Source organism: Corvus moneduloides, chromosome 1, assembly GCF_009650955.1.
Source record: "Corvus moneduloides isolate bCorMon1 chromosome 1, bCorMon1.pri, whole genome shotgun sequence".
Taxonomy (NCBI): Eukaryota; Metazoa; Chordata; class Aves; order Passeriformes; family Corvidae; genus Corvus; species Corvus moneduloides.
The window spans coordinates 41,917,275-41,932,942 of record NC_045476.1 but is presented as its reverse complement, the minus strand read 5'-3'; the positions used below and the strand labels follow the sequence as shown (position 1 = coordinate 41,932,942).

General features: G+C 41.5%; 1 protein-coding gene across 6 annotated transcripts in view; it reads left to right on the top strand.

Annotated features, from left to right (window-relative positions):
• The window catches only part of RBMS3 (RNA binding motif single stranded interacting protein 3), a 711,648-nt gene that overhangs the window by 255,699 nt on the left and 440,281 nt on the right, over window positions 1-15,668 (top strand). For 2 of the 6 annotated variants that reach the window (XM_032107620.1, XM_032107618.1), the window contains exon 1: window positions 9,230-9,761. The exons of the other annotated variants lie outside the window; for them this stretch is intronic. In XM_032107620.1, coding sequence (XP_031963511.1) covers window positions 9,687-9,761 — 75 coding nt within the window. In that variant the 5' untranslated portion in view covers window positions 9,230-9,686. Of the gene's footprint in view, window positions 1-9,229; window positions 9,762-15,668 lie in introns of those variants that run through there. 6 annotated transcript variants of the gene reach the window in all.

Genomic DNA, 15,668 nt, shown 5'->3' with positions numbered 1-15,668 from the left:
GTACAAAAGCATCTACCTTTACTTGGTGGGAATGTACCAAATAGCCAAAGTGCAAATTATCTTCAAGCTGAATTTATGTCAGTATTTAATGGTATCAAAAGATTAATATTTAACTCCTCCTCACTTTCAGTTATTTCTAATTAGTTATTTCTACTCTTCAGTTATTTCTTCTTCTAATTCTTACCCTGCTGTATGTGAGGTGAGAATTCTTTAGGAAAGACTGCTCTTAAGGTTTTAAGCTGATACATATTTTGCTGACATAGGATCCTGAGAAGACAAGCATGTTGATATCAGGGGTGTACAACCTGCAATTGTAAGGAGAAGGGAACCTGTGTACATCTGTACTTAGCAGAAATGTCTTTAAAGCCCTTTATTGAAAAGAAGTCAGTAAGAGGTGAGATTGATTGGATCCTCAGTTTATGAGACCCAATTCTTCCTCTGTTAATGAACTTAATATTCTCACCTTCTACTTTATTTTAACTCGAGTCCACAAACCCTGCCGAGGCACCTTAGCTGACATGAATTTAGATGTTTATGGCACATCTGTGCTCTCTCTTCCCATCTAGTAGGATGGATTTCCAAGTTAAAAAAGAATAGCACAGTGGTATCTTTTTTCCCCCGTGAATATTTTTGTTCTACATTCAAAGAACTGCAACATAAGTAAGAAAGTGGAGCCTAAAGCATCTGTGGCTGAGGAATGGGGGCAACAGAAAAAAATAATGGAGAGAAAAATTGAGAAAAAGAAAGTGCTTGTGCTGGCAAGACAGGCAGTTAGGCAGGGACAGAAATAAAGAGGAAACAAAACAGATGAAGGATTACAGAGTAAAAACTATTTGGGAATAGGATGTTGGGAGCGGTAAATAGGATAGAACAATAGGGAAGAGTATTTGCTGAATGTGAATAGAAATCACTATAAAGTTTCCACCATCTCCTAATAAAAATACAGTAGCCTTGAGTCCTTGTGCTTTATTAAAAACTCCAGCTGGAATACATAAAAGAAGGCAGGCAAATTATTCTCAACCCAGATAACTTTCATATGAAGGAGAATGTAGAGATTTGATGAGATTTTTTGAAGGCAAAAAATATTTGATGAACAAGACTGAAGAAAAGATGCACCAAGGAGGGGAGGAAGGAAAAGAAAAAAGAAATGGTAGAGGGAAAAACAGAGGGAAGATTTGCTCTATAATTAGCATTTGTCTGTTTGCAGGAAATGGAATGATCTCTTACCAAAGACTTTTTTCTGGTACAGGAAAACATCAGTCCTAACCCTGTTTTTGTTACATGTCAGGTATTACCCTCCCTTTTGCTCTGGCAAGTGTACAAATGCAGGATTAGGAGGTTAAGCATTTCTACAGTGTGCTCTGTTCAGAATGGGCTTGGTACTGTTTAGTGACAATGAGTTATACTGCAGCTGACAAAATATCAGGTTTCCTGAACCAAATATATTCAGTTCAATACGTTTTCTTTGGTTATGACTGGACAGTAATCTAGTGTGACATAAGGTTGATTTTGCACGGCAGGCTGCATTGGTTCTGTGGTAAATGGAAGCTGCCCATTACAAAAAATGCCATTATTCCTGTAAAAGAGTGAACTGATTTGAAAAATGGAGAATTGGTTCAAGTCTGCAGCTTACCTGCACCTGAAACTTTTTACCCAACTCCCAGTACTGTACTTCTCCATTTGCTATGCATTCTCTCCCTATCTTGGTGAGACAGAATTTGAGAGCCGGAAATTCCCCCTCTGTTGGGAATCGTTACACACAATCTTTTGATTCCCATATTTAGTGGACACTTATAATTTTTCTTGTAATGCTTTCAGGGAAGCTTTACATGTTGATAAGAAGGCACTAGCAGTCCTAGTTACGTGATTTTCTGTGCTTTCCACTTCAGTTCCCGGTTGTGTTTAGGTGAGAAGGAGAAGAATACCATTTTGTTATGGGTGAAGATTACCGTTCCTCCCAACCTGTGATTTTTCTTATTATTATAAAATACTCTGGACTAAATAGACTCTGAATTACTGTAGGGCTTACTGGCACAAGCTAAAGTGCAGATTGCTTTTCCCAGTCATGAATTTCAGTTAAAAACAAACAACTGATGAACACATTTCCCTTGAGACTGATTTAAATAGGGGTATTTCATTTGTATATTTCCTAAATAATATTTTCCTGCATGTGTAGAGATAAAAGAGAGTTTTTGCTTAAGATATTTTTGAAAACATCCTAGAGACTTTTTTAGACTATGATTTTTTCCTTTTTCAGGGGGACCAAGTAGAAAAATATTTATTGCAGTGGGTCAAGGCAGAATTTTTATGGGAAAATTAAAACAAAAAATCAAATTTGAACTAAACTGAAAAAATAAGGTAATGTTTGAGTATTTCATCAAAATCGTAACATTTCCAGCAGTTTGTAATGAAAATTATTTTTTGCAAACACTTTTGCATGTAGTTTTGGATGAAATTGCAAGGGTAGTGCCATAATTGTACCATGTTTTAGAAGGGGGTCTATCAGGAGATGAAATAGAAATGATTAGTAAAGGCTCCTTCAGGTCTTATTTACAGCCAGCATTAGATAAAGTGTTATTTAGTGGGCAAATAAGCCTGGCAAATATGAAAGAGTCAAGAAGAAATGTGTCTTGGCATGCTGGGGAGGATATAAGTATGGAGAAAGCAGAATCTATTATATTTGATAGTGATGGAATGTCACCTGAAATGACCCTCCATTCTTGCCTACTGTAACTTTTTCCACGGAAAAAAAAAGGCCACAGCCTGTGAATTCTCTAATCGCAGGCCGTCTGGATGGTGGAACAACAAACCGTTTACATACATTATTACAGATTTCTGCTGTGTTGTTTTGGTGCCCCACCAAAATTGAGGTTCCCCTGTGGTACTGTAAAAACATAGAGACTGTTCTCATCATAAAGAGTTCCAGTTGACACTCATGAGACATAGACAGACGGGAGGGAGCAGACGAAGTAGTTTGTCCAAGGTCATGGCGTAGGTCAGCGGCAGCACTAGCAGGAAAACAGGACCGAGAAGTATGGGTTTGTGTAAATAGGGGCATTTACCAGCATAATCTCTTCTGGGGAAGAATGCCCATACGAGGCATTATGTGGGTATAACTCTAGCTGCTGAGGATGCTGGTGTAATTACATTAGTAAACTTTCCCAGGCAGATGAGCCCCTGCTCATGGACTTTAAGCACAAAACCCTGTTGCAAGGAGACCTTCTGCCAAAGAGTGTTGCTGGAAATCTAACAAGAGGAAGGAAAGAAAAAAACAAAACAAAACAGCCCTCACTTCAATTAGAGGAAAAGATAATTCCTTTCAAGTTGAGAGGCTCGACTCCTGCTGGCCTTTGTTCTTAAGATTACCCTTGCTGTAATTTCACAGAGTAACTTGAATAATGCCAGTTTGTTCCGTGATTACCCTCAGCTGGAGCACAAAATTAATATCTCACTAAGTAATTCAGTACATGATGGGTGAACATTTAGTCAAACATGCCCCAAAAAGCTGGGATTTTCCATGTTTGCTGGAACTCTTTCAGTGACAATTTGTATATGTTTATGTGTTCGTATATGTTTATGAGCCTCAGTAAACAGGCAGCATATTTACGTCTCCCCATTACCTTCAGAAATAAACTTCCTGCAGGGAAAAAATCTCGTGTTCCCTGATTACAATCTAATTTTAAGTAAACAAGGGGGGGGGAAAGTGACTAGTAAGCAGGACTTTGGAGAGAGGAAGGTGGGAGGTGAAGAATTTTCTCCCTCTGGAATCATATCACATTTAATGCTGGTAGTATTAAGTTAATGTGCTGCAAGAGAGAAATGGCCTTGGCTAGTCCTCTTAGTGTTTGGGGGTTTGTTTGCCTTTTTTATCCTGAGAGTTTAGGCTCAAGACCAGGTGCAATATTTACTAACTTGTGATGTGGAGTTGCTGTGGAAAATGCTACCTTTGAAACGTGCGTCTTCTAACCTGTGTGCAATCCTGGCATTTTCTGAAAGCCCTAAACTATTGATGTGTGATCCTCTGATACGCTACAGCCAATGTTTCTCTCCCATTTCCTGACATTGCATCTCACTGCCATTGCACTGCTTTCTCTTCACATGAACTCCTTCCAGAACTGAAAGAAAGTACCAATCTTTTCCCCATTTTTCTTATCTGCTGTGGCTTTTACCATGCAATGAGGGTTTGTGAGGTGAGAGGAACCCTGCATTTTTTGTCACAGTTGGGGCATTACCATTGACTGGTCATGTTACTTAATCCTCTTCCACACTTCAGGATGAATTCACTCTCGCAAAGTGTTCAGAGATGTGTAGGAAACAGACTGTAGACAAAAGACAAAAGCATTATTTACTTTGGTTGTATCCATTAACATCTGCAGAAGGAGTACATCAGTGTGTAATTTCAGTCTGTCTGTACAACTGACTGCTAGTTTCATAGGCTTGTGTTTGTAAGAGATCATGTCAGGTGGAAAACAGAAAGAATTTAGTGAATGTTCATTGTTGTTCACTTTTCATCTAAAATTTTTCACTCTGCTGTCCAAAGATTTCCTTTAGGATTGGGTGTTTAGGTAGAAGTAGACTAATGGAAACCCCTGAGCCATAATGTAAAGACACAAGATGATAAAGTGAAAAATAATGAGGTATGATGATAGGTGGCAATCCTTTGCTGTTGTCCAAAATCTTATCCATTAACTCTTTCAGATCCACTTTAGGCCATCTGTAGCTCTGCCTAATTCTAGACTTTGTGGTGTTGTGATGGTTAGTACTGAAGCTTGGAGAGCAAACCTGCTGGGTTTTTTCATGCAGGCAGGGAAGGGTGGGGGGGGGGGGGGGTGTGTGTGAGGGTAAAGCCACCTCCAATGGTGTTTGGTCTCTTATGAAAGGAGGGCACCTGAAAACGGTAGCATCCTCCAACTCAGAGAGGTTCTGTCAATCCCAGACACTTAATGCTGTCCTTGTTAAGTGTTCTGATCCCCTGTGTCTTTCCACCCGCACTTTCTCTGTGGCTATCACATGCTTTACTGATGGCTGCACCAGGATATGTCACTTCTTAGAAACTCAGTTAGCTCTCCTTAGGTAAATCAGGTTGATAAATGATCCATTAAATAGTAAAATTCTGTGTTCATCAATATAGTTTTAAGGTAGCTGGACTGAAGGAGCTGACAGATCTAAAAATAAAATCAGTGCCCTTCTTGTAATCCATTGTAAACAAGCTGTCAAGCATCACTATGGTCTCCTTTGTAATAGCTTTAATGAGTAAAAAGAGAGAATAAAAGTAGAGAGACAGGGTAAAAAATGTAAGCCAAATATAATTGTTCTTTTTTTTTTTTGTTTAACCTATTATATTGCTTTAGGTGGTGGTATCTCTATTTCTCTAGTCCTGACTTAGAAAATTTTGACATAATTTTGTCAGAAGTTGAATGTTCTAGAATACATATTGCTGCTTTTCAAGAGCAAGGAGCTAGAAAATGTTTGAATTGCTCCCTGATTCTGATACCTATGACTTTAGAATGTTTTAATAGGATAGGTAAAAGGCTTTAAAAAAAAAAAAAAAAGTGTGAGTAGAATTGTATTTTATCAAATAAAAGCTCCCGGATTTTCTACTAGGTATCTGCTTCTTTATTTTAACTCAGTTTTTGTGAATGAAGAAATCTGCATTCTATGAAAGGTAAAAATACATCCAAACATATGTGATTTTTCTATACTTTAGGCTGCCAGGAGAATGAGTCTCTCTTTTTTTTTGCCTTCTGTCGGTTAACTCCAGGTTTCTTATCCACAGCTTTGGTTGTCACTGGGTTAAATATCCTTTCGTGCCTTTGAATGTACTTGGCTGTCAAGTTTACAGATGATGTGTTCACATTTATTTAATTTCATTTCTAAACTTCTCATTGAAAAGATCTTTACTACTCACCTGGCTTGTGAATCTGCCCTCAGGTCAGTGACACCAGTGGCAGCAGTGTCTTTGCAGATGCACTGGGACCTGACTCACTCCCTGGGTTCCTGAGGCTGGGACTGGCTGGGGCTTGATAATGAGCCCTCCCACAGGAAGAAAAAACAGTTGTGAAGTTTGCTCACTGTTGCTCACTGGGATCGAACAGCTTGTCTTTTCTTTTGAGGAACATTTATACTTAACACTCGGTAGGCAAACTGCTATTTCAGTTTGCAAGTGGATTCAGTTATTCAAATGCACAGGCCAGAAAATGAAGGGGATTCTATTTAAACAGTGTGCTCCCAAGTCACAGATGATCTTTTTGATGTCTGTATTTTGCAAATGGAAATTTTCCATTTTCCAGCACTAGCATTTGTTCAGAGGCTGTATGCTATCTAAATCTGCTTTTGTGGCTGTTCATTTGCATTTTTGCTATCCTATATTGCCTCCTGTCTTCTCCCCTTGGCCCCCCACTCTTTTATATTGAATTCCTATTTTTGCTGCCTCCACTCTGTCTTGCATCTCTGAAGGCTCAATCATGCGAGATGCTGAGCACTCAGAGCAAACAGCAGAGGCTGCTCAGCACCTGGTCGGGATTACAGGTGAAAAGGGAAACCCAAAGCATCTGCATATTGAAGACTTTTGCTGAGAGACAGCTGGAGAAAGGTGGAGCTGTTACCCACTCAGATAATAGTCCGACTTCTCCTGAAGCTTTCCACCTTTTCTTAGTTGCTAGAACTGCTGGAGCTACTAACCAGTGCATCTGATGAGGAAGTGTGTGGAAATCTTGGGTTGAAATGTTATGGCATGGTTTGAAATGCTCACAGTAGTCAGATGATATAGCCAAAACAGCCCTTCCTGGATTTAAGATAATGACCATGGAAAACCTTGTATGTTCATGTAGATTTCTTTGTCAGAATGCACAGTTTTCTAACTTCCTTTAGTATTTATCTTTGTATTTCACCCTGCACACATAGGTTCTTTCTTCTCCCAAATCTGGTTACATCCACTTCTACAAGCAAACCGCTTAGCAAGAAAAACTGCGTTAATATCCTGAGGGAAAATTGAGAAGGTGAGGAGAGAAGCACAACAACTTAATTCTGGCAGTTGAAAGAACAATCTGAAAGTTGTCTCGGCTCAAAGTATCACGTACCGTCAAGTAATCACTATTCACTTCTGGAGATCCCAACCCTCAAACAGTCTATTTCACCCTCAGGGAAAGCCGGGCAGGGGGAGGGGGGAGAAGAAAGCGTAAGCAAGAGTATCACTGGAGTATCCTGCACTACAACGAGAGGCAGCATATTTAAAGCTGAGCAGTGATACAAACCGTGGGGCTGGGAGGCGGGGATTTCAGGCTTCTTCTCCCATTCCTATCTTTTTTCTAAATTCACTTCTCAGAAGAGAAGATGAATGAAAAAGAGGGACCCTCAGAAGAGGGACCACATGGTCCTGGTCGGCTTGGAATTCTTTAGGGAATGAAAATACTCAATAGTTTACCCAACCAGGCTTTTCTTCAGAATCTGTTGGAAGCTTGGGAGATGGTAGTGCCCCACAGGGCTCATCCGGGTGTGCAAGAACCCACTGAATGCCTGTACTGCGCTCTGGGAACAGAGCACTCGTTTAGCAGAAGTTTTCTCCTGCAACAGGAGGCAAATAGCTTGTGCAAGCATGGCATGGTGCTCCCACTGTATGGCAGAGGGCTGATAACTAAGTACCACTGATTATTAATGCCTGGTGATGAAAGCGCAGTGTATAGGCAGTGTGTAGTGTATATTTTGAGCGTGTATATGGCTTCGCGCACTGCCTTTTTCCTTCAGCTGCTTTCCTTCGCTCATGGACTAACTGGCTATGGGGCAGTTATGGAGATCCATACCAAAACCCTCTGCTTATGAGAACAGCAAACTGCCAGTGTAAAGCGTGATATTTCCATGTTCCTGTCATGTGCAAGCACGTGCCCACAAACCAAAACACAGCTGGCAAGTCTAATTTTAGCTCTACCAGCCTTGAGAAGTGTCCCTTTAAAGAAATTCTTTTTATAATTCTTTTTTTTTTTTTTTTTTTTTTTTTGGAAGCAATTTGGTTGATAATACAGCAGCTGACAATCGCGCTGCAATACTATGGATGATTTAAATAAAAACAAAAAGACACTGCTGTCCCACATTCTTTTTCCCCAGAAATTTATAAATAGGCAAAACCACTGTAGAAAGGCCCAGGAATCTGATGACATGTTAAAGAAATAAGTTATTTTAAAAAAGGAGAAACGCTAGGATTTGTGTACAAGAGGAAACATTTTGTTATTCACGCACTGTTTTTTCCTGATGATTTATAGCCCTGTTGTAAGACAGACTCTTCCTTCGACTCTTTCGGAAGGTAAATATTTGGGATCGCGGTGCTGACACAGGTCCTGCACGCCTGGGATCTGTGGCAGGTGTGGGGCTCTCGGCCGGACGCGGGGGCCACACCTGGCCCTCACCTGGGCCCGGGCGGCGGCGGCAGCTGCTGCGTGCGGGGGAGTCCGGCCGGGGGAAACGCAGCCGCGGGGAACTTTTGTGGCACCGTGGTATTTTCACACGTCTGGGGGAAGGCACCCGCACGTCAGGCCGGCCGAATTTCCTCTTTACCCTCTTCCTCCATTTTGTTCCAACTTTAAATAAACCAAGTCTTATATAAGCGGTCTAACAAAGTATGTATTTAATATGTCTGGCCCGGGGTCGCCTCTCCGCGAAGTGCCGGATGATGGTGCGGAGTAGTTTTCTGAACGGGCAGGACGACAAGGACTTCCCTGCTCGGCGACCAGGCTCCGTGACCTTCCCCCGCCCGTTTGTTAAAAAAATATATACATATATATATTTAAATTAAAATCATAAATACAAGACAGCGTTTTTGGGCTGGTCTCTCTCCTCCCCCGGCCGGCGGTGTTAGGATTTCCCGAGTCCCACGGCCGCTTTCCGGAGCTGCCCCGGTCCGGCGCGGGCGCGGAGCGGGCGGGGGCGCGGAGGCGGCCGCGCGGCCTGCGCCGACCTCCCGGGGGAGCGGCGCGCCGAGGTCCCTCCCACCGGCGGCGCGGCGCGGAGGGGGTTTGAATGAAAGACAGGACGAGCCCGGAGCACCATGTCACTCCGTGAGGGAGGCAGCGGCAACTAGACTGGGGAAGGCTCTTCCCTCCCCCCCTTTTTTTTTTATTTTCTTTTTTTTTTCTTTATTTTTCTTTTCTTTATTTTTCTTTTCTTTTTTTTTTTTTTTTTTTTTTTTTTAATTTGGTTAGAAGGGGGGTGGGTGGGGAAGCGAGAGGGGAGGGCTCGAGAGCGGGGCGAGCCGAGGAGAGGACGAGGAGAGCGAGCGAGCGAGCGGCTCTGCGGAGATTTGGAGTTGCACTGTTCTTCCCGGCTCCTCTCGCAGGACGGTTCCCTCCCGAGCCGGGCAGTGGGCACCGCCGGAGGCACGCTGCTGCCAGCGGGGGAGGCGGGCTGCTCCGCCGCGGGCACCCGGGCACGGGGCTTCCACCCACCCACGCACACACCACACACCCGCACACACCCCTTCGCGCTCACACACACACAGACACACACACACGTATATGTTCGTGCGGGCGCGTTTTTGGCTGCGCTGGAAGTAGCGCGCGGTAGACGGCGAGGAAGTCTCGGCAGCCTTCTCTGTCGCCCGCGCTGTCAGGAATAGCGGGCGTGAGAGGAAGAAAGGCCCTGGGGGCACTACACCCTGCCAACGAGTTCCCCGCACCAGCCAGAAGGACTCCAGCTACATGGGCAAACGCCTGGACCAGCAGCCAATGTACCCCCAGTACACCTACTACTACCCCCACTATCTCCAAACCAAGGTAAGGGCTGGCGGGGCCGGGCGCCTGGCGGGGGATGGAGAGCGGAGCGGCGCGAACTGCGGGCTCGCCTCTTCTCTTTGGCGATTTTTTCTGTCTCTTCCTCGGGTTTGGTGTTACACAGAGCCGAGCTGGTAGGCAGAAAGCAGGCGTGAGAGAGGCAGGAAGGTTACTGTCTGCCCTCCCCTTTATTTCTTTATTTCTTTTAATTTATTTTTTTTTCCCAAGGGCTGCTGGCGTCGGCTAATTCCTTTTATTGTTTGGGGAGAACAGTGCGGTTAACGCTATCGTAACAGCGGGCAGGTAGTGTGTTATGGCATGGGATAAAGATTGCTCTGGACAGCATCGGGCATGAAACACTTTTGGTGGCTCTTCCAGTGATCTCTACAGTTTATCACAGCTTAAAACCATTTTGCTGTTAGAAAAGCTGTCTGTGGCAACTCAAACTTTTAATCAGCTCAGGAGGAGATGCTGTGGAAATCGGAGCTTGGAGCTGACTGACTGTAAATCTGATGGAGTTTGTTTCAGTGCATTGCACTGCTTTTAATATTTCATTAAATATCGAGGATGATATGGCTGTACTCTGTTGCATTTAGAAGGTCTAGAAATAGAGGATAACTACTTTTGGAGAGTGTATCCGAGCGCGGACATTTCCGTTTTCTTTCTTCTTTCCTTAATAATTTTTAAAATGCCAGCAGACTGAAAAGCAGGCCTGCCTCTCCTAGAGAGGCTGAGTGAAGTCTATGCTACCTGGCCATGAGTTAGTTAATTAAAGCCTTACTTTTATAATGCCATTGTATAATAGTCTGTTCCGTGAAAAGATTTCCTGTGTGACCAAAGGACAGTAACAAAAGAAAGCCCTAAACCGAAAGTTTGCAAACCCTGTCAGGACACTTTATTTGGAGAACAGAAAAAGGAAAAAATACAAGGTGAAGTGTAACCTCACAGCCACAGATTAACAGTTTCAGTAAATAAACGAACATCCTTTAGGAGGGAAAAGCCAAGGCAGGGCGCACACACGTGCGTGTGGCACTGTGTGCACATAGACACATTGCGCTTCTGTGGCAAATTTAACACATGGGACATTTGACGTGTGCGTCTGTGTGTGGTGAAGTGCCACAAGGGAGGCTGACTTCTCCAGACTTTTGGTTTGAATCACGTTGATCTGGCTGCAGTTGTGAAAGGATAAGTTATATTCCTTGTTAGTAAAAATTACTTTCCCATTAACGTTTATAGCCCGACTACTCCATTATATAAATTAACTAATTGTAAAAACTGTGATTCAGGCTGGTTGGAGTTGTGATGACACCAGAAGCACTCAGTATGATTACAGCCTTGTAATTCATGGCAGGGTTACCTCTCACTTCTTTGCGTGTTTCTTTCACTGCATCATGCAGATATTTTTTTTTTGGTATAAAAATTCATCCTTTTTTATAATTTTGTATTTTGGAGTGAATTTTATCATTTCTCCCCCCTTTCCTTTCAAGGTCAATCCAAATAGCATTTTACCTTTGTGACCATTTAGTGTGTAATGTTGCTGTTGCAGCAGCAGCCTGTCACTAGCTTGACTGCAATATTGCCTATAGCTTTAACTGTTTGGGGGATTGGGGGACGTAGGCTGATGCTATTCCTCAAAACCTGGCAAGCCAAGGACATGAAACAATTGATGGTGTTTTTTTGAAAGAACAATAGCCTCAAGTATTGGAGGAGATATATTGGACATTCCATGCCTTTTACTCACGTAGCTTACATTTTGCCAGTTGTCCTTTTTTTTCTTTTTTTCTTCATTTTTTTAACTTTGTAAAATAAGCTTTTTGTGAAAATTAACCTTATATTTGAGCTTACAGTAGAAGCAATAGCTTTTCTGTGCCATGACTTTTTTTAACCCCTTGCTTTAAAATATAACTTAAATGCATTTTTATAGCCAGTATATAAAATTATCAACCCTGTGAAAAGTCATGTGCATCTGTCTTGGCACACTTGCACTATTAGAGTAAGGATAGGTAAAATTTTAAATCGCTGATACATTTTAGTTTTTTTTCTTATTTTGCTCGGTCCACAGTTAAGCGTGTACATATACTCTAAATAATAAACACACATACACGTGCATATATATATACATATACAGATGCAAGTATTTCTCTTCCATAGACCATAAGACTTTAAAGCACTGCAGACAGGCAGCATCTGGATTTTGTTACCTTAAAGCTAGCCATCAGCTTCTGGGACGTTTTAAAGCAGTTAGATCCATTGTATGTCTAAAGCTAATAGTTGGGTAATCAAATAATCTTGTGGTGGAGAGCTGTATCTTTTATCATCCCTATTGGAGCAACACGTATAAATAAACCTTTGTATGATTCCAGCCGGTCTGAGAACTTCAGCTTCTTATTTTCCAAAAACTGTTCTTTGTACCAAGCATGGTAGGATTCAGCTCTACAGAAAGAATGTGTTTTTATGCTCATAGTCATGCATGCTGGGGGGGGGGTGTGTGCATTCATTTGTCATCAAGAATGAATTTCAGAAGCTGTACAGAAATGCTGTAAGAAAGCCTAGAATTTCTGAGTGGCAGCGTGTTCAACAGGCAAAGTTGGAAATCCATGTTCCCCAGCATGTTTGGGTGAAGTGCTGCTTTTGCTTTGCTTGTTTGGTGAAGTTGCCTTGGTTCTCCTTTGAGAAGTACCTCATTACAGTACATCACGTCCTTCTCACGGGGGACCACGGAGCTGCGCGGGATTTTAGCCTACAGTCTGTGTGTGTGTCTTCTAATGTGGCTAGCACGTTGTTGTGCAGAAAGGGTGTAAATGAATAGCTATATGGGTAATGGGATTATAAATAGAAAAAATGGATTCCATATGTTTGTCTGATTGCTTTAACTTTTTAGTGTTTTGTGGCCTTTTGTGGAACACAAAGGATGCACTCATTCAATTTATTTGTGCTCCTTCATTATCAAATGCCACCACTGTAGCTAAAACTTTACTTTCAGGTTTAGGAAAAGCCATTGTCATCCAAAAAAGAAAAGGACGGGAGGATGTGAATCCTTAAGAGACAATTGCAAGGAATTTAATACATCTCTTAAGGACAAGCACTGAGTTTGAGGAAAGACATAACCTTATTTCCATTTTGGTGTGATGCTGTCTGACAACTTCAGTTTGAAAGTACAGTTTTGGAACTTCTTTAGACAGATGCTGAGAGTGGGGTCCAACTGGCATAGGAGTTTATTTCAGAGTAAGTGTTTCTGATTACTGTTGTATGTGAAGCATGGTCTTGTGTTCTTGTTGCAAAATATATTGCAGGGAGGTGGTTCAGCTCGTGTATATCTGATGAGAATCTGTAGTACTTTTAAATTTTTTTTCAAGATATTAAGAGAATTTCCTTAGTTGCATCCTTGCTGATGGTGTAACTACTCAAACAGCTGGTTTACAGGAGTATGTTGTAAATTGTCATGTAAAATGTTAATGGTGCCAAATCTTGCGTTATGGTCTGAATTTCTTTCTTTTGTTTCTTGCTTGCCAAAGCAAATTCTTTTCTCTTTGCCATTTAGCACAGAAGAAAACAAAAATAAGCACTATGAAATATCATGTAATGATGTGAAAAAGGGGAGAAAAAATATTAACTCTGAATATATTTGAAAAGAGTCTTCTTGATTTAGTAGATGATGTGTTTTATCTTTGTCCTCTGCAGCTTACGATTAGACCTCTTGCTGGGGTCAGCTTTCTTTGCAAACAGCCTACTGAAAAAAGCCTGAATCACTTGGGTAGAAAGGAGGAGGTGCCACAGTTACCTGTAAACAGAAATTGTTTGGTTTATGATCTCTATACCTGCACTTGGGGTAAAAATATGCCAGTTAAGCAGCTATTTCCGTGCGGTTTGCTTTCATGCATTCTCCAGATATTTCCTACTTATTAGTCATGGTTTGGGTCTGGTAGTTTAACTCTCATGGTGTTGACTCTGTCACCCAGTCAGATGGCTGAAACACCCCAAAACGAAAGACAATGTTTACAGTACCCACAGTACCTCTTCATCTCTATGTGCCCTGATGCACGTGTGAACACGGGCGAAAGGACAAAGTGTGATTTCCCAACACCTACCTGAATAAAACCCCTTCTCTGTGGCTGTGAAAGGTATTCAGACTGACCTGCAAGCAAGAGGGCTCAATGAATATGTTCCTGAAATGACAGATACGTGCCCCAGCTGAGGAAAAAAACAATTAGGAAGTTCAAACAGGTGTACTCAGAAGAGTTTAAGTTTGATATAGTGATTTTATGGGCACACATTTGGGTGTGTGTTATGTCTCTTTTTTGACATTTTTTAGGGCATCTTTTGGCATGAGGGAATTGGGGACTTCTTTCAGCTGTGTGGCATGACCATACCTCCCTCCTTGCTCCATCACCGTCTTTTACAAAGTGTGTATTTGGAGTCAGTGCAAAGCTCTTGCCTCTCTTCACCTTGTACCTACCAATCCTGTGCTCTTTTGTCACTCACGTTTCTGTTTAGTGGGTTTATGGCATTCCCCACTTTTGACCATCTGGCCATACAGAAGGCCTTGAAGAAAGTGTTCCAGATACAGAGATGCCTGACAGGGCTTCTCTGGCTGGTAGTGTTCAGATTGTGTTTGGTGCCTGGTGTGAAGCAGGGGTCAGGTGTAAGGAGTAATTCATCAACCACACACTGATTTCAGGCTGCATTTCCAACCATCTGCAGCTTGGATCTTTGCCAGAGCTCAAAAGTCTAGCTGGAGCCCATGTGATCGTGCCAAAGTGAAGGCAAACACTTGCAAATAGAGAAATGCATTTCTAGGAATGAAGTTTGTTCGCACTTAGCCCCTGTTTGAGTTAGTATGTCACAGCATGTTTTAAATGCCTCAGAGAGCTGCCCGAAAGGAATACAAATTCATTTAAATGCCATTTAAAAATATTTCAGCCTGGCTATGGTTTTGATAGTAATATTAATATCTAGCTCTAGTATTTGCCACCTGGCTTAAACAATAAGGAAGATAAAAGTTTTGTTCCTCTGAAAAATGCAGAAATATATGAACTCATTTGCTTTTCATGTATCCTTGCTTGCCTGGATAAAAATAGTTTTGTTGTTTTAAGGGACATTATGATATGTATTAAAATGGTGTTAAATTTCTTGATTGATCTTCTTTTCATATGTTGCCTCCATACAAGTCTGTTTAAATTAAAAACCAACCAACCCACAAAAATACCCACAAAAGAAAGCACCACATGAAAAAAAAAAGCAATAAAAAAACCGAAAAACCAACAGCAAACAAATAAAAACCCCCAGACCAAACCTGTGGAAAAGGAAAATTCAAATTCTTACTACTTCAAACACTTATGTATTATGATATTCTATGGCTATTTATTTTGCAAGCAGATACTTTATTTCTGTAAAAAATGATGGAAGTTGCAAGCATTTGCCAGATTAGGCTACAAAGATCTTGCTGTGGCGAGTGCTGTGTGTTAATAGTTATAATTTAGAATGCCTTATACAAGGTGCCCTTTCAAAATAAAGTGCAGTGGTTCAGAAATGAACTGGTTTGGTTTTTAATGCATGAAGTCCTTTCAAAGAAAGCATGATGGTATGCTTGCACTTTAATTCAAGTATCTTGGTAAAAATCATCAGACTGTTGGTTCTTAAATTTCCATGAATTAAAAAACAGATAAGAAAGGATGCATTTCAAGTAGGATGTCTGAGTTCATTTCAGGTCTTGCTGTGAGAAGTCTGTATAGTATTCCCTTTGCATATAATTGCAAGCAGCATTTTCTAATTCAATTTAATTTTTTTTAATTTTTTTTTTTTTTTTTTAAGGGGTGGGAAGTGAATTTTCCGCTATTATACTCCAGGCGGGGACTTTGAGTTTGCTTGCAAACAACACCATTCCGGACTGTCCAGGAAGAGAAGCAGACT